Raw genomic sequence first — 19,292 nt, forward strand, 5'->3', positions numbered from 1 at the left:
GCATAGTTAGTTTATATTTCTGTCACATTTTATGAATACTTATTTTTGTGTTTGGTTTTTCCATTAGGATGGATGTTCTTCTAAGGTAGAGATTGTGTTTTAATTTCCTTTTGTATCCCCTGTGCCAAGACCAGGCCCAGCACATGGTAAGCATCGGAGTGTCTGTGCTTGAAAAGGAGATGAAAGAAAAGTGGAGCGAGATTTTACATAGAACCCAGAAAGAAAGGATATCTCTCTACCCTGTGTTAGTCAAAGAAAATTTTTTCAGTCTCTCAAATTAAGTGTGATGTTAAAACCAAAGTGTGAGGAAATAATTTTGCTCTTGACTTTTCCATTAGTTAATACAGTTGATGTTAGCAATGTGAATGGTAGGTAAAGCCTGGCTTTCCCACCCTGACTCTGCAGGTAGCATCTGGCTTTTCCTAAGGCACCTGTCATTTTATAAATATCCACCTTATCTGAAAGTCACAGTATATTCATTTTTAAAAGAGAAAAATAGTATCTGCTTGGTGAGATTTCATCAGCCTTAAGGTACCCGCACACAAGGGAAGTTGTCCTGGTGAATTTTGAATCAAGCCATTCATGGCGCGACAGCACTGATTGTGGCATTCTTCCGTGTCAGCTCCTTCCTTGCTCGGCTTCCCAGGCACGAGTGTGACAGAGAGCTGTCCTCTCGCCCAGCACACGTGCCCTTTGTGCTGGCCCGTTCCTTCTCCCTCTCTCAGGCTCTGATGGGCCTTTACTTGCACTCGGCATCCAGGCCATGTGGCATCCATTTGCCCCAGCATCCCCCCAACCCCCTTTAACCTGGGGACCTCTTGAAGTTCTTCCTTTCCCATCTTAATGCCTCCTCACCCCTGAGGACTCCCTTTAGAGACAGCATCCCTCAGCAAACCTTCCTGCCCACTCCCCCGCCCCCCAGCCCTTCCCTTCCTGTCCAGACAGACTGCCCCTCGGAGGTCCTCATCAGCAGGTCGTGTTTACCCTCCTGCACTTGAAGAAGGATCCTGCCTCCTTGCAATGCCATTTCTCTCTGTGTCTTTCCAGCTAGAATGTAGCGTCCCCCGGGACAGGGACCTGGTCTCATTTTGTCTGTGTCACCAGCGCCCAGCCCAGGGCCAGATGTCCAGCGCCTTCACTGCGTGGCTGTCCATGAATAAACTCAAAAGCCTCGCTGCCTAACATCCGGTGTCTAACGTCCTGCTGCCTTTTCCTGCGTGACTTCTGATTGCCACTGACTGGCTTTGTCCTGACAACATACATCTAGTCCTGAGGTTTTGTTTCAAGTTCTTGAAAATGTCCTTATAAATTTTAGTCTCTTGAGGCCATCTTATAGGAATAAGACACTAGGGAGCCTTTGGGCACATTCTGGACCACAAATTTCTTGAGACATGAGACATGTTGAGAACATGCTATTTCATTGGACTTTTAAAGGTTCTTCCCCCACACCCTTATGTTGAGCAGAGTTGTTGAGTAATTTGGCAGCAATTTTCGATTTGTCTACAATGTGCTAGACATTGTATTAAGGGCTAGGGGTACAGAGATTTTAAAAAGCACATTTTCTTCCCTGAAGGGTCACATTGTTTAGTCAGGGGAAATGTACGAGTAACCAGACAATTTTAACAGTGAGATGGGTTCTTTGATACAGGTGAGCTTTAAAAGGAACACATAAGGGAGGAGATGATGTTAATGACAGCATCTCAAAGGAGTGAACCCTGAACTGATTTGGGAAGGACAGGCAAAGGCAGGCTTGAGAAATGATGACAGTTTTTCTCAGATACTTGTAGTTTCACATTTAAAAATCTACAACGTGTTTTTAAACTAAAAAACTGACTAAAACGTTCCCATGCAATTATCTTCAGAATACCACTTGCCTTCAGTGGCTCCTGAACTCCTGCAGGTCAGATTCTGTAGCTAGCCTGGCACTCAAGACATTCTCAGTTCATCTTTCCAGCTAAAGTTTTTTAATATTCTAGACTGGGGAGTCAGTCAATCGTAGCCTATAGGTCAAATTCAGCCCACAGCCGGTTTTTGTACTGCCCTTAACTAAGCTAGTTTTTACAGCCCTCAAAGGATTCTAAGAACTAGCCAGCCAACCAAAAGAGTACACGTCAGAGACCGTAAGTGACCTCCAAAGCCCAGTATTTTCTATCCGGCCCTTTCCACTCCTGCTGTGTCTGAGTGCTCACTAGTGGTTATACACGTGTCATAAGCTTTCCTGCTTCCACAAGTCTGCTTTCACGCTTCTATCATTTTGAAATGTTGTCATTCATCCGTTCATTCCTTTATATGTTCAGCACACTTCTTGTGTGTGCGGCACCGTTCTGAGCTCTGGGGAGACGGCAGTGGAGACCACAGCAAGCAGAAGCACAGCATGCCAGTGGTGAGGAGAAAGCAAGGCAGGGTGAGGAGAGGGTGGCCCCGTGAGGACGGAGGGCGTGCCCGCTCTTCCTCGGTGCTCAGGGCGACCGCGTGTATAACGTGACCTTTCCACCACGTCCTGAGGGAAGCACAGGAACGAGCGTGAGGATCCCTGGGAGAACATTCCAGACAGAGGGCCCGACAAGCAGAAAGGCTCTGTGGGCCTGCAGGGAGGTCAGTGTCTTAGGAGTAGGCTGAGAGTGGGAGAAAGGAGGACCCTGGGTTAGAGAGGTGGGGTGAACTGCAGGGCAAGTCATACAGGGTCCAGTGGGGCTGTGAAGTCTTGATTTTATTCGCTCACCCAGTCAGATCCTGTGACGAGGCCGACATGCCCGAGTGACTGTGGTGGACAGTGATGGGGAGCACTGGCTTGGTCACCATGGACCTGAATTCCGACTTTCACTCTCTAACTCGACACGAACCCAAATGTATCAGCTACCTTCCCTGGGGCTCAGTCTTTCCATCCACATCACCGGGGGCGTAGGGAGGTCTGTTGAACTAAACACGGGTTCTAGGATATCTTGTATTTCTCAGTCACAGAAAGGCATTCTCAGATTATTTAGGGGAAGAGACAATACAGTAGCCGATCCTTGCTGGTCACTGGTGGCTTCTGATTTTATGTCATAGGTGCTGGGGTTGCAGAACTTGTTTTGAAGCTGTATTTGCAGACAGTTACAGTGCAGCGAAAATAGTGCCTTCCTAAAGATACCTTTCATCCATATCTATAAGAGGCTAAGAAGACGCCAGCCATCTATTATAAAACATTAATTTTATGTGCAGTGACTTGGAGGCAGCTGTTGGGGATGGAGGGTGGGGGAGGTTTGCCTCCTGGTGGGCTCGTTAGTGCTGTGTATTTGACGCCTGTGCCTACCTTTCAGAATAACCAGACACGACATGACTGATTTTAAGAAGTAATAGGAAGGTAAGGTTTGGTCCTAGGATGCTTTGTCTGTTGTTGTTGCTGTTGTTAAATCAACACAGAGTCCTCTTACAGCTCTAGTAAAAATGTGCTTGAGCAGTTGACAGGCGACTAAAATCTGGCTCCAGAGCAGCACAAACCAGCAGGGCCTGAAAGGCCCCAGAGTGGCTCCAAAGAATGTGGTGTGCCTATCAAAATGGGTTAAGTTGAGACTTAATTTGTATTCTTGAGGCCAAGTGAACTTAACATTTTAAATATTAGAAAAAATATAAGCATTGCATGCCTAGCATAGTGACTGTCACGTATCAGAATTCAGTAAGCAACTGGTGAGTAAATGAGTAAATATAACGTTATTATAGAAAATTTGGAAAGTCAAGAACAGAATTGCTCATAGCCTCAGCACTTCAACAGTGGTCCCTACTAGTGTGTGTGTTGTCTTCCGGCACATGTACATTCACTTTCACTTTCACGTTTGGGCTTCTCTGGTGGCTCAGATGGTAAATAATCTGCCTGCAATGCAGGAGACCTGGGTTCAATCCCTGGGTTCGGAAGATCCCCTGGAGAAGGGAAAGGCTACCCACTCCAGTATTCTTACCTGGAGAATTCCATGGACTGTATAGTCCATGGGGTGGCAAAGAGTTGGACACGACTGAGCGACTTTGACTTTTCACATGCGCAGGTATAGTTCAGATTTTAATGTAAGCATGATACAGTTTTACGATTTCTGATTCCTAAAATTGAACATTTTATGATAATCATACAATCAAACAGTGATAATGGCTGTACTCTTACTGTAACTCTTACTGACTGCATATACTCTATCGAGTGATTTGTCATACGCTAGTTACCATTTCTCTTACTATCAATTGGATTGCTTTTAAAGTCGTATTTTTATATTCTTATTCCAGTTAAAATCTTCATGCCTATACTATTTTCTTCTTTTGAATTATTTCCTTATAATAAATTATCAGAATTGGTTATAGAAATGACTCCTCATTTTTTCACTGTAACCAGTAATCTATTTGAATATGTTTCACCATGACACCACCTGCTTTGGGTATTAGCATTTTTTAAAAAGCTATATTTATGCATTTAATAGTGCAAATGATACCACCCTATTTTTGTTTTCTTCATGGAAGAAAAACTAGTATAGCAAAAGTCCTATTCATGAAAATTTATGTATTAAAATTTCACTTTTGTTCTCTCTACCACACTAATACTTTACTAAATCCATCACATGTAATACATAGGGTGATTCTTACCTTTGTTCAGTTCCTCTCTCTCACTCTCTTTTTGTTATTGTTGTTGGTAAAGCTGTCTCTGGAAGCACGTAAAGAAATGACTGGAAAGGCTATTAAGGCAGTCAAACATTTTATTGAAAAGCCAAGAAAAAGAAACTTAGAAGAAGACACTGAGGAGGCTGGTGGGTCTCAGGTGACCTATGCAGATGCCTTGAATCATCTGGAGCAATCACTGGCACACCTGGAAACCCTCGACCACAGCTTCATCATTTCTCTGAAGAACAGTGAGCAGGTAATGAAATGCAAACTCCTTCTGTATGCTCACACACTCGGATAATATCAGTGTGTTCTTTCATTTGTCTTTTAAAGCTATATTCATAGTTGTGATAGGCTTTTCAATGTTGCAGACTTTTTTTCAGTACCTGTTTTTAAATTGCAGTACATGGTTAATTTACAGGATTGTGCTTCAGGCGCACAGCAAAGTGACTCAGTCATATGGGCTTCCTTGGTGGCTCAGCTGGTAAAGAATCCACCTGCAATATGGGAGACCAGGGTTCAATCCGTGGGTTGGGAAGATCCCCTGAAGAAGATCCTCTGAAGGCTATCCACTCCAGTATTCTGGCCTCAAGAATTCCTTGGACAAAGGAGCCTGGAGGGCAACAGTCCATGGGGTCACAAAGAGTCAGACGAGACTGAGCAGTCAACACACACACAACATGCTCTATTTCTAGCTGGGAGATGTTTTGCTTTCCAATTGAATGATGATAAATTTTTCTTCTGACTTTCAGAAAAATTCAGAAATAGCCATCCATACCTCCCTCAGAAAATTTTTTTTTTTTTTTTTAAAGAATATGTGTTCTCATCCTGTTTTTCTGGTGTATTTTCCAATATAATTTATTCTTGACATGACTTTTTTGGCTGATGAAGTTGTTCCTAGTTCATTCTAGGTGGGACCCTCTGGTCTAGTGGAGTCTCAAAAGGCCCCCTCATGGGAGTCATGAGCCCCTATGAGGTTTGGGGACCAGAGGGTTCGGATTGCATAAGGAAACCCTCTGTAGCCTTGGAAGCTTTTCATCTGTATTCACCATCATGGGAATTTTAGTATTCTTTTCCATAGCTCAGTTGGTAAAGAATCCACCTGCAATGCAGGAGACCCCAGTTCGATTCCTGGGTCTGGAAGATCCACTGGAGAAGGGATAGGCAACCCACTCCAGTATTCTTGGGCTTCCCTGGTGGCTCAGCTGGTAAAGAATCTGCCTGCATTGTGGAAGACCTGGGTTTGATCCTTGGGTTGGGAACATCCCCTGGAGAAGGGAAAGGCTACCTGTTCCAGTATTCTGGCCTGGAGAATTCCCATAGTCCATGGTGTTGCAAAGAGTTGGACACGACTGAGTGACTCACTTTCACTTTCTATAGCTAAAAAGTTGACAAATCACTACATAAATGGTTTTCATCCAGGTAAAAACAGTGTTTAGGTATGTAAAAAATAGTCCGTTTGCTTTGTAATGCTGTAGTGAATGAACCTGTAAGTGGCCACTGATCTGCTTTATTTTTTTTTTTAACCTTATGTGTTTAATGAATTGTATTCTTGGCTTGTAAAACAATATATATATTCCTGACTAGAAAAATCAGTCAGTGGAGAGGAGTCCAAATACTAAACAAATGGAATACTTCAAAATACGTATGAGACTCAAAAATGCAAGCCCCTCATCCAAGAGATAATGGGAGGAGTTCAAAAGCCTGATTTCAGTTTTATTTTATTTTTGTATTTTTTTAGTGCCTATTAGCCTATCTAATAAATAATATTAAATAATGGTATGAGCAATATAGAAGCCTTCATAGGAAGCAAATTGGCCTTACCGATCTTGATTTTATTCTGCTGATGGTTACAGTTGTGTAATCAATAATTACAATTATTGACAATATTAAAATATTGACAATTAAGGGGCTTCCCTTGTAGCTCAGTTGGTAAAGACTCTGTCTGCAATTCAGGAGACCCAGGTTCAATTCCTGGGTCGGGAAGATCCCCTAGAGAAGGAAATGGCAACCCATTTCAGTACTCTTGCCTGGAAAATTTTGTAGACAGAGGAGCCTTATGAGCTGCAGTCCATGGGGTTGAAAAGAGTTGAACACAACCAAGGGACTGAGCACACTTGGAATAGCTGATTGCGAATGTTGTTAGGCCATGGATGGTCCTTAATAGGAGCCTCTTCTGGTCCCTAAATTGACATTGTATGATTTTGTTAAGGCACCTTTTAGATCAAATGCTGAAAATAACCTTCAACCTTATATATATTGACCCTTTTAAGTGCAGGCTTTGATTTTAACCTCTTTAATTATATACTCAGTGAAAGACCATACTGGAAACTCAAGAAGGTTAGTGCAACTTCAATCACAGACCATTGGAACCTCAGTTTTCTCTTGTCTCAATATGGATACTAGTAATTTCGTTGCCTAACTCAAAGGTAGTTTGAGTTTAAATATAGAAAGTATCACATGAGAGTAGTAAACTGAAAGCTCATGTGCCCAACTCCCAGCTTTCACCATTATCAAGACATGACCAATGTATTTCCTTTCTACCCTTACTCCTCTGAGTCATTTTAAAGAAAAACCCAGTCATCTTTTCATTTTATGCACAAATCCTTCCGTATCTATTTCTAAAAGATATATTTAAATGTAACTGCCACTACCACTACATTACCAATAAAAATGTTAATAGTAAGTCTTTGATATCATCAAATGTCCAGTTAAGGTTTGAAAGACAAAACAGTTATATTCAGAAGCACTTGTGAAAGTTAGAAAGTGTTGTTAACATCAAGTAATCGCCTTTGGTATGCTGGACGATGGTAGGCTGTGTTCTATTTCTGAAATTATTTGTTGTCATGTTAGTTTTTACAATATTATCAAAAAGGGACTGGCAGTGTGGAATGGGGGAATGTGGTGGGGAAAGCATAACTTTGGATTCTAATCCCAAGCTCCATTAATGGCGACTGTGTGACTTGTGGACATGTTGCGTAACACCTTTGGTTTTCAGCTTCTTTTCTGATAAAGTGGAGCTAATTAGAGCTCCTTGTGGGATAGTTGAAAGAAAAGTGAAAGTGAAAGTTGCTTAGTCACGTCTGACTCTTTGCGACCCGACTATACAGTCCATGGAATTCTCCAGGTAAGAATACTGGAGTAGGTAGCCCTTCCCTCCTCCAGGGGATCTTTCCAACTCAGGGATCAAACCCAGATCTCCTGCATCGCAGGTGGATTCTTAACCAGCTGAGCCACAAGGGAAACCTAAGAATACTGGAGTGGGTAGCCTATCCCTTTTCCCTGGGTCTTCCTGACCCAGGAATCAAACCGGGGTCTCCTGCGTTGCCGGCAGATTCTTTAGCAACTGAGCTATCAGGATAATTATAAACATTAAATTATATAACATATACAATACCTGGGTTTACATAGTTGATACTTAATAGATTTTAACTGTTATGTGTTTATAGCACAATAATAATAATAGAGAAATTTAATGAGCATTACTTTGTGCCTGACATTGTGCTAAAGGACTGATTTTTGTATTATTGAATGTTTACAACACCCTCTATTCACAAGAACTGATTGTCCTCATTCTCATTTTATAGACACTGGAAATTTGAGATCACAGTGGCTTACTACTTAGTACACAGTAAAGCAAGGTTTACAGTCAAGTCTTGGTAGCTCTGGAGACCAAGCTCTTAACATCCCCTCTGTGTTCCTCCGTGTGGTGTTTGTGGTTGTAGTATATTTGGTTTGAGAGTCTTCTGAGTATAGTTCACTCTGTTCATGTAATTTCTAGTTCATAGTTACATGTTGAATTCCATGTTTTCAGGAAACGCTGCAGAAATACGGTTACCTCTATGATCTGTCTCGGTCAGAAAAAGAGAAAGTTTACAATCAAGCCGTGGCCATGTGTTTAGATGGTCAGCCTCTAAGAATGATTCAGCAGCTGCTGGAGGTGGCTGTGGGCCCTCTTGACATCTCGCCCAAGGACATTGTGCAGAGTGCAGTAACAAAAATCGTCTCTGCATTGAGGTAAGCCATAAAACAGTCATCAAGGAAAACCTGAGCTGATATTTTGCCAGTAAAGTGCTTGTTTCACAGTTGTTATGAAGATAAAATATTGTGTACATAGGAGCATTGTATAACTATGAAGTACTTTATAAAAGTAAGTGATTATGATTAGACTTCTCAGTCTCTTGTCTTAAAATATCTTGAGAGTGGAGAACCATGAAAATGCTCCATCATTGGTCCTGTATGTAACACATTTCTAATTTCTCGGTTGACCCTCTCCCTCACTCAGATAATTCTTGAAATAAGGGACAAAGGCCAATGTGGCCAGTGAAGCAGGTCCCTTCATGTCAGACCTGTCATGTAATTTTAGTATGGATTTTCAGAGCTTGTCTTTTCAGCAGTGGAAAACCAATTCCCAGAAGTTTCTTTTGAAGTGTACAAGGCAAGGTTAAGCACATACTGAAGAAGTTAGACACCTGTTAAGTATATTAGGATGTTATTTACCTGCAATTAATGGCATAAAGCCGACAATTGAGAAATTCTAGCTTCCTGTCAATAGGCTGGTATCTTTGTAGGAAAGCTTCCAGGGGATTAGGAAAGAGGGGAAAGTTAAGCTAAGAAAATAATGAGGCATCAAGTGCTTTTTGTGAATAATGCAATTAGCCTAAAAGATTTAGTTGTGTTTAATTTATTCTTCTTTTAAGCATTCTTTGCGATTCCGTGTTGCTCTTGAGGAACTTTTTGATTAAAAGCGTGTCAGTTTTCAGCAGCTGCACTGAAATCAAATGAGTCTTTATCAGTTTAATTACCCAGCTTCATCCAGTTTTCACCTTAATGCTCTGAGGTATCTGGTAATTTTCTGTATAAGGAGAGAAATAACGTAGTGTAACATTTTTTAGAAATCACAAATGTGAAATGAATAAACCTTTATTACATAATGAACTTACTATGTTTTGGTGGTGCTTGTGGTTATTAGAGCCACTTTCCACTTTCAAGTGATAACAGATAATTGTTTGCCATCTCTATCTTTTCGATTCTCCTCTGTCCATGGGTTCTGCAGGCAAGAGTCCTGGAATGGGTAGCCATTCCCTTCTCCAGGAGTTCTTCCCAACCCAGGAATCAAACTCAGGTCTCCTGCGTTGCAGGCAGATTTTTACCGTCTGAGCTACCAGGGGAGCTTTTTGATTTTTGTTACCTTGTATTATTACTTCGAGTTCATATGACTCTCACAAAAACAAAAGTTTGAAAAATTAGTGCTTTGAAGAGAATTTAGTTTCATTTAAAAAATTGTATGTTTTCACATAATTAAAATTTGACATGATATTTTTACATTTATAAAATTCTGACATAAATTATACTCCTCTTTTCTCCCGTGTGCCCAGTTCTAGCACTGAAGATTTCATTCTGGTCTAATAAATGTTATAGTTGGTGCACAGAAGACTTTCAATAAAAATGGATTAAATCTTTCAGTAGTGGGAGAAAGGGAACTTTAGTTCATCTGCCTTTTTTCTAAGGAAAGTAAATGGCTATTGACGAGGTCTATGACATTTACCTTTTGGAAGGTTAGTGAATTTAGTAAGCTTAATATGACAAAGGTATGAACATACTGAATCCAGCAGTTGGTTTAAATCATATAACTTAAATTATTCAGAAGACTCATCTAAAACTTCTCTTCCCTCTGCTGCATTTTCAAAATTCCGTAGAATTCCATGCACACACATCTGTAGCATGGACATCATAGTAGGGCCCGTCTCAGGGGTGTTGGATTATTAAATGGCAGGATGTATGTGAAGCACATAACACTGCCTGGTGCCTTGTAAGGGCCATGTGAATATTAATATTGTGGGGAAAAGGCCAACTGGAGGATTTAGAGTATATATATTTAATGCTTAAAATAGCTCATATTTTTAATGCCCATTGGGTATTTCTTTGAATTTTTGAATAACAGAATGAAAATAGATTTTCTTTCTCTTTTTCCTTTTTATTTTTTAAACTTCATTTGTTTTGCTACTCTTTTGGTAGGAAACAAGCCTCTGTTAGATTGTGAGCTCCTCAGGGCAGAGACGGCTTCCTCTCCACATCCTCAGGACACACGCAGCACAGGACCTGGTACTTGGCGGGCTGCAGATGCTATGAGCGGCTGTGAGCTCATGGTGTATGCTCTGCTGAGATCCAGCTGGGTTTATCTGAGTGTCAGTGCCCTGCTGGTTCCTGAGCTTGAGCCATCCGTCCTGAATCCCTTCCTCTCTCTGTCTCTCCCTTCACAGTGGATGCAGTGCTGACCTTGGGGGGCCGGTGGACCCGCTCCACATCCTAGAAGGAGTTGTTGCCGCGGTCCATGCCAGTGTGGACGAAGGGTAAGGCTGGAGCGGTTTGCAGGTCTCACTTAATGGCGTTCCTTAGAGTCTTAGAATTACCTCTCAATATCTGTGGTTATGAGGCTTCCACCTCTAAGCGTCTTTTCTAGGTGGCTCTGAAGAAAGAGCTGAGAACTTTCTGGAGATTTGTTCTCTTAGTCCATCAGCTCCAACAGGACCATCTGCTTCTCAGGCCTTAGAGAGCATGGTCTCTTCTCACTCCTTTCAAAAGCGGCCAAGGAGGAGACACCGCGCTGAGCATCTTAGGAGAGGAGGGGTTCATATCTCCAGGGGGTTTACTCTACTGATTAAGTATGGGCATTCCTAGAGTTTATATGTTGTATTTTGAAAAGCTTTGTGTATGTGAGATCTGTCTTGTCTGAGGATTAAGAGTGTACCGGCTTTGTAAGCCTAAGAGGTGTGTGTCTCCAATCCAGTTTGAGAAAGAATTTTTCACCCAGGTGTGTGTGTGCTGTCGCTTCAGTCCTGTCCGACTGTTTGCAACCCTACTGACTTTAGCCCACCGGGCTCCTCTATCCATGGGATTTTCCAAGCAAGAATACTGGAGTGGGTTGCCATACCCTCCTCCAGGGGATCTTCCCAAGCCAGGATCGAACCCACGCCTCGTATGTTTCCTGCATTGGCAGGCGAGTTCTTTACCACTATTGCCACGTGGGAACCCTGTTCAGCTGTTCGTAGTAGGAATAACAGTAGCAGCAGCTGAATGACAAGAATATATTTCCCGGAGTTTATGGAGATCTTTCCTGTGTCTTATATCCATGGCAACCCTGTAAGGCTTTACCCCAATTTTCTTTTTTAATGGAAAATATGATATAATAATGATGAAGCATATTTGAGAAACTGCCTCATAGTTCATTCAATGATATTGTTGTTTTTATTTGCGTATTACCTCCCAGTTATTGTTCAGGTACGGATATATTTTTACATAATTTCAATCAAAATGTATGAACACTTCTATATTCTGTTTTAGTTACTTGCTGTTAGAACTCTTTCCATCTATCTTTGTGGATTTAGTGGTTATGATTTTTGACACCTGTGTGTATTGTTGCCGTTTGCAGATAAGGGGGAGAGAGGAATTGACTTGCCCAGAGTCAGAGGCCTGGGAAACACAGCCAGGACTCCAGTCTGCCCCTGCAGCATAATTGACTGCTCAATGGCCTTCGAGCATGTCTGCATGCATAGCTTTGTGCCCATGGTTTGAGTGAAGGGACACAGGGTAAACCATGTGGGTGGGCTGGACCACAGGGCACGCAGGGCCCTCCACACACTCTGCCATTTGCTCGGCACAGTTTTTCTAAACTCCTTTGCTTATGGGTCTTTAAATGGTAAGGAAGCCACAGCCGTGGCTCACACGGGCCTCTTATTTTAGAGACAAATGCCATCGCTCTGCATGTTCACTGTATGTCACATTCCGTTCTCAGTTCCAGTTCTGGGCAAGAAGTAACCTCCAGTCCGGAGGAGCTCAGAGTCTTGCAGGGAGACCAGGTTTCTCAGGGCCCTGGTTACCATGCAGTAGCATAGTCAGTGCTGTGCAGAAAGCAAGGTGAAGGGAGTGGCTTATTCTGTCCCAGGGAAGTCAGAGCAGGACCCACAAGGGACAGCACTGGACCTGGTCTGTGACATCTGAGTCTGTGATAAGGATGATGGAGGTGGATGATGGTGGTCCAGGCTGAGGACAAGCCTAAACAAGGCAGATGCAGCAGAGAGCAGCGCGGACAGAAATGCTGTGTGTCACTTTCTAGACAGGCCATTGACCTATTGCCATCCCAGTCGCAGTCCATCAGTCAGTTCTCAGCTTGCTGCTCCCCTCTGTGTTGCTCTCAAGTACCCCAACCCAGACCCTGGCCTCACATGATGGAAGGGATCTTAACAGATACTGCCCGAAGCCCCTTCCAAGGGGAATCCCTCAATCTGGTCCCACAGGGGACATCTCGAAAAAATTAGGAGGCAGTGTTTTTCTTAGTGAATTTCCAGCCAGATAAACAGATATATGTATACAGGATATACAGAAGAATACAACTCGAGTCTCTTGAATACAAGACAATTTTCTTTTTAAGCTTCGATTTCCAAAGAGGAAGACATTGGGGAATGGAGAGTCAGAACAAGATCTTACTTTGCATCCCAGAGACACAAAATAACAGAGGGTCCTTAACAACAACAAAAACAAATTTCAGTGAAAAAAATTTTTTTTCACTTAGGAAAGAAAAAGAAGAAAGACAAAGTCCTAACTTTTATGCCTGGCAAGTGCTTTGTGAATGTGGACAGTTAAACCTGATACTCTTGGCTTCAGTTCGCCTCCCCAAGAGCTTGCGGGCAAGAGTCACAGAGGGGAGTCCCAGAAGGGAGTCACTCTCTTTTCTAGGTTGTTCCCAGGGGGGTCTTCAGAGCAACCTGGGGATTCAAGCTCTTTTCAAGTTAAGGCTCTGGAAATAGCAGATACAAGCTACTATATATAAAATAGGTAAACAACAAGGACCTACTGAAGCACAGGAAAATGTATTCAATATCTTATAATAAATCACAATGGAAAAGAATATATATGTGTATATTTATACATACATATATATGTGTGTGCGTATATTTATTGGGCTTCTCTGATGGCTCAGCGGTAAAGAATATGCTTGCAATGCAGGATATGCAGGTACCATCCCTGGGTCAGGAAGATCTCCAGAGAAGGAAATGGCAACACACTCCAGTATTCTTGCCAGTCAAAAAGGTGGCTTGAAACTCAATATTCAAAAAACTAAGATGCATGACATCTAGTCCCATCACTTTATGGCAAATAGATGGGGAAACAGTGGAAACAGTGACAGACTTTGTTTTCTTGTGCTCCAAAATCACTGCAGATGGAGAAAGCAGTCTTGGAATTAAAAAATGCTTCTCCTTGGGGAAAAAGCTATGACAAATCTAGACAGTGTATTAAAAAGCAAAGACATCACTTTGCTGACAAAAGTCCATATAGTCAAAGCTATGGTTTTTCCAGGAGTCATGTATGGATGTGAGAGTTGGACCATAAAGAAGGCTGAGCACTGAAAAATTGGTGCTTACAAATTGTGGTGTTGGGGAAGACTGTTGAGAGTCCCCTGGAAGGCAAGGAGGTCAAACGAGTCAATTCTGAAGGAAATCATCCTTGAATATTCATTGGAAGGACTGATGCTGAAGCTGAAACTCCAGTGTCTTAGCCACCTGATGCAAAGAGCCAACTCATTGGAAAAGACTCTGATGCTGGGAAAGATTGAAGGCAAAAGGGAAAAAAGGACAGCAGAGGATGAGTTAGTTAGATAGCATCACCAGCTCAATGGACATGAATTTGAGCAAACTCCAAGAGATAGTGAAGGATAGCGAAGACTGGCATGCTTCATTCCAAGGGCTCGTAGAGTGGGACACGACTCAGTGACTGAAACAAATAATAATTCAGAAAAGTCAGATATAACTTAGCCACTGAACACAACACACATATGAAGGCAAGGCGCAGAAAAGGAAATAATGCCAAGGCACAGAGAAGGAGGTGGAGGAGGTGAGAAAAACAGAGAAAAATAATGGCATAAGATCTCACAAAGGTCAGTCTCGGACTCAGGGACACTTGGGAGCTGGTTGGAAATGCAGAATTTTGGGCTCTACCCACACCAGCCAAGTAAAATCTGTATTTTAATAAGATCCCTGGGCAATTCCTAAGCACATTGGTGTTTGAGAAGCACTCCCTTAACTGTCCATTGCAGGCTGTTTAATATCAGAAGAAAACGAGATACTGTGAGAGAAATTCACAACCTGTCCTTACCTGGGCAACCCAGACAAACTACAGAGCCTGTCTGACTGTCATTTCCTAATCTGAAAAATGGAGATGGTGATACTAATGACAGGCCAAGTAACGAGAAATGCAAAAGTGTCTTTATTATTTTTTTAATTGAAATATAGTTGATTTATAATGCTGTGTTAGTTTCAGGTGTACAGCAAAGTGATTCACACACACACACACACACACATACACACACAGTTGTTGTTGTTCAGTTGCTAACTTGTGTCCAAGTCTTGACGACCTCATGGCCTGCAGCATACCAGGCTCCTCTGTCCTCTGCTATGTCCCAGAATGTGCTCAAATTCATGTCTACTGAGTCAGTGACACTATCTAATCATCTAATCCTCTACCTCCCCCTTCCTCTTTTGCCTTCAGTCTTTCCCAGCATCATGGTCTTTTCCAGTGAGTCTGTTCTTCCCATCAAGTAACCAAGATATTGGAGCTTCAGCATCAGTCCTTCCAGTGAATATCCAGGGTTGAATTCCTTTAGGATTGACTGTTTTGATCTACTTGCCATGCAGGGGACTGTCAACAGTCTTTTTCTGCACCATAATTCAAAAGTATCAATTCTCCAGCACTCAGCCATTATTGTGATCCAACTCTCACATCTAAACGTGACTACTGGAAAAACCATAGCTTTGACTATATGGACTTGTTGGCAAAGTGATGTCTCTGCTTTTAATACGCTGTCTAAATTTGTCATAGCTTTTCTTTCAAGGAGCAAGTGTCTTTTAATTTCATGGCTACAGTCAACATCTTCAGTGATTTTGGAGTCCAAGGAAAGAAAATCTGTCACTGCTACCACTTTTTCCTCTTCTCTTTGCCATAAAGTGATGGGACTGGATGCCGTGATCTTAGTTTTTTGAATGTTGAGTTTTAAGCCAGCTTTTTCACTCTTCTCTTTGACCTTCCTCAAGAGGCTCTTTAGTTCCTCTTTACTTTCTGCCATAAGGGTGATATCATCTGCATATCTGAGGTTATTGATGTTTCTTCTGGCAATCAATGTTTCTTTATTCCAGCTTGAGCTTCATCCAGCCCAGCATTTTGCATGATGTACTCTGAATATAAGTTACATAAGCAGGGTGATAATATACAGCCTTGACGTACTCCTTTCCGGATTTGGAACCAGTCTGTTGTTTCATGTCTGGTTCTAACTGTTGCTTCTTGACCTGCATGCAGGTTTCTCAGGAGGCAGGTCAGGTGGTCTGGTATTCCCATCTCTTTCAGAATTTTCCACAGTTTGTTGTGATGCACACAGTCAAAGGCTTTAGCGTAGTCAGTGAAGCAGAAGTAGATGTTTTTCTGGAATTCTCTTGCTTTTTGGGCAATCCAGCGGATGTTGGCAATTTGATCTCTGATTCCTCTGACTTTTCTAAATCCAACTTGTACATCTGGAAGTTCTCGGTTCATATACTGTTGAAGCCTAGCTTGAAGGATTTTGAGTATTACCTTGCTAGCATGTGAAATGAGTGCAGTTGTTTGGTAGTTTGAACATTCTTTGGCAAAGCCCTTCTTTGGGGCCGAAATGAAAATTCCAGTTCTGTGGCTACTGCTGAGTTTTCCAAATTTGCTGTCATATTGAGTACAGCAGTTTATCAGCATCATTTTTGTATTTGAAGTAGCTCAGCTGGAATTTCATCACCTCCATTAACTTTGTAGTAATGCTTCATAAGGCCCCCTTGACTTCACACTCCAGGGTGTCTGGCTCTAGGTGAGTGACTACACCATCATGGTTATCTGGGCCTTCATATTATTAAAAAATTTCCTGACAAATAACTCACAAGCATAAACCAGTACATTGTGTGTGTGCTCAGTTGCTCATTTATGTCCAACTCTGCAACCCCATGGATTGTGAGATTATCCTGGCAAGAACACTGTAGTGGGTTGCCCTTTCCTCCTCCAGAGGATCTTCCCAACCCAGGGATCGAACCCACATCTCTGGTGGCTCCTGCATTGGCAGGAAGATCCTTTACCACCTAGCCACCTGGGACGCCTGAACCAGTATATTGCTGCTACTGCTAAGTCACTTCAGTCGTGTCCGACGCTGTGCGACCCCATAGACGGCAGCCCACCAGGCTCCCCCATCCCTGGGATTCTCCAGGCAAGAACACTAGAGTGGGTTGCCATTTACTTCTCCAATGCATGAAAGTGAAAAGTGAAAGGGAAGTCGCTTAGTCGTGTCCGACCCTCAGCGACCCCACGGACTGCAGCCTTCCAGGCTCCTCCATCCATGGGATTTTTCAGGCAAGAGTACTGGAGTGGGGTGCCATTGCCTTCTCCAACCAGTATATTAGTGACTCTCAAATGGATATACAGAAATAAATCCACTCAGAAAACAGATAATTAATGAGGAATTCCTCTGTGCACCATTCAAAAAGGAAGAAAGATTTCCTTCAAAGCTAGTGAGTATTTTATTAGTCTTTGTTTGCTTAAATTGCTGCTTAATCACAGTACCCGCTTTAGATGTCTTAAAGTTTGATGTATATTGAGCAATGTCAGATCATTCAGACATCACTGAGCTCTTCCATGTTGCTTAGGGACTTCACATTATTTTTCAAGCACACAAAAGACCATAAAAAGCAAAGGCAAAAGAAAGAAACCCACTGGCACAAATCGAATCTGATTTCTTCTCGCTCTTCATGCTCCAGGAGGCAAAGTGAATCACCAGATGCTCTCCAAGCACCCACAGCGTATGAGGCCTCCAATCTGTAATATGAACCATGGTCACCAACAAGGAGGGTGGATCCAGTCTACCACTACAGTGGTTCTCCAGGCCACCTAAGGCCATATTTATGACTTCACAGCTGCCATTTCTACCTCGTTCCAGTGAGATGTGCCCATGCTTCTATTGATGAATGAACCTCAAGAAGATATTGTGATTGGCATACATTTGAGAGCAGCCCCAAAGATGCTGTTAGTATATTTATTTATCAAAAGGCAAGGTTTGACACAGAGCCCTGGTTTGAATTCTCTTGAGTCATACATGAAATTAAAAGACTCTTGCTCCTGTAAGAAGAGCTATGACCAACCTAGACAGCATATTAAAAAGCAGAGACATTACTTTGCCAACAAAGGTCTGGCTAGTCAAAGCTATGGTTTTTCCAGTGGTCATGTTTGGATGTGAGAGTTGGACTATAAAGAAAGCTGAGCGCCGAAGAATTGATGCTTTTGAACTGTGGTGTTGGAGAAGACTCTTGGGAGTCCCTTGGACTGCAAGGAGATCCAACCAGTCCATCCTAAAGGAAATCAGTCCTGAATATTCATTGGAGGAACTAATGCTGAAGCTCCAATTCCTTGGCCACCTGATGCAAAGAACTGACTCATTTGAAAAGACCCTGATGCTAGAAAGATTGAAGGCGGCAGGAGAAAGGGACGACAGAGGATGAGATAGTTGGATGGCATTACCGACTCGACGGACATGAGTTTGAGTCAAATCTAGGAGTTGGTGATGGACAGGGAAGGTTGGAGTTCTGCCATCCATGGGGTTGCAGAATAGGACACGACTGAGTGACTGAACTGAACTGAGTTGATTATACAGCAAATTCCCATTAGCTTTCTATTTTACATATGGTAGTGTAAAGGTTTCCATGTTACTCTCTCCATTCATCCCACCCTCTCCTTCCTCCCCCACTCCCGTGTCCATCAGTCTGTTCTGTATGTCTGTGTCTCTGTTAGAAAGAAAGTGGAGTCGCTCAGTCGTGTCCGATTCTTTGCGACTCCATGGACTGTAGCCTACAAGGCTCCTCTGTCCATGGGATTTTCCAGGCAAGAGTACTGGAGTGGGCTGCCATTTCCTTCTCCAGGGGATCTTCCCAACCCAGGGATCGAACCCGGGTCTCCCGCGTTGTAGATGGACACTTTACCGTCTGAGCCATGTCTCTGTTGCTGCCCTGCAAATAGGTTCATGAGTACCATTTTTCTAGAGGTTCAGGAGGGAGGGGACATATGTTTACCTATGACTGATTCATGATGAGGTATGGCAAAAACCAACACAGTTTTGTAAAGGAATTATCCTTCAATTAAAAATGAATTTATAAAAGATTTGAGGTTGGAATTGTGTGCACACCACAGTTACTGCCTTTGCAGCAATCTTTCCTTCACTGTAACTTGATTATGATAATCATTTGAAAAAAAGCCACACTTTTTACACTACCGCAATGGCATTAGCACACGATGCATTCAGTTGTTTTGGGTTCCGCCCTGTTCTTTGCCAGGAGCCCCAGTTGTTTCCGGGGAGCTGATGCATGGAGGACATTGTCCTGGGACAGGTCCAGCTCTGTGTGTAGTGAGGAAAGTGTACACAGTGTGTGGATCAATCCCTTAACTGAGTTGAGACCTTCCTAGAATATAAGTGTTTATGTCTCTCACTGTTAACTCACTCACATTTACTTGCTGCCCCACCCCACCCTCCTGTCCTGTCTCTCCTTCTCTCTCAGTTTACATATCAGTTCTCAAACTCATTTCCTACTGACACCAGGCAGGGAATGAAAATGAATAAGGTGGAC

At 42.6% G+C, this 19,292-nt stretch overlaps 1 protein-coding gene across 3 annotated transcripts in view; it reads left to right on the forward strand.

Annotated features, from left to right (window-relative positions):
- The window catches only part of NBAS (NBAS subunit of NRZ tethering complex), a 331,354-nt gene that overhangs the window by 262,792 nt on the left and 49,270 nt on the right, over positions 1-19,292 (forward strand). For 2 of the 3 annotated variants that reach the window (XM_025261541.3, XM_044926229.2), the window contains exons 45-47: positions 4,655-4,873; positions 8,432-8,634; positions 10,881-10,970. In XM_025261541.3, the coding sequence (XP_025117326.3) occupies positions 4,655-4,873; positions 8,432-8,634; positions 10,881-10,970 (512 nt within the window). The remainder of the gene's footprint in view (positions 1-4,654; positions 4,874-8,431; positions 8,635-10,880; positions 10,971-19,292) is intronic. The other variant, XM_044926228.2, reaches the window with a different exon arrangement.

This window comes from Bubalus bubalis, chromosome 12, assembly GCF_019923935.1.
Source record: "Bubalus bubalis isolate 160015118507 breed Murrah chromosome 12, NDDB_SH_1, whole genome shotgun sequence".
NCBI classification, from domain to species: Eukaryota; Metazoa; Chordata; class Mammalia; order Artiodactyla; family Bovidae; genus Bubalus; species Bubalus bubalis.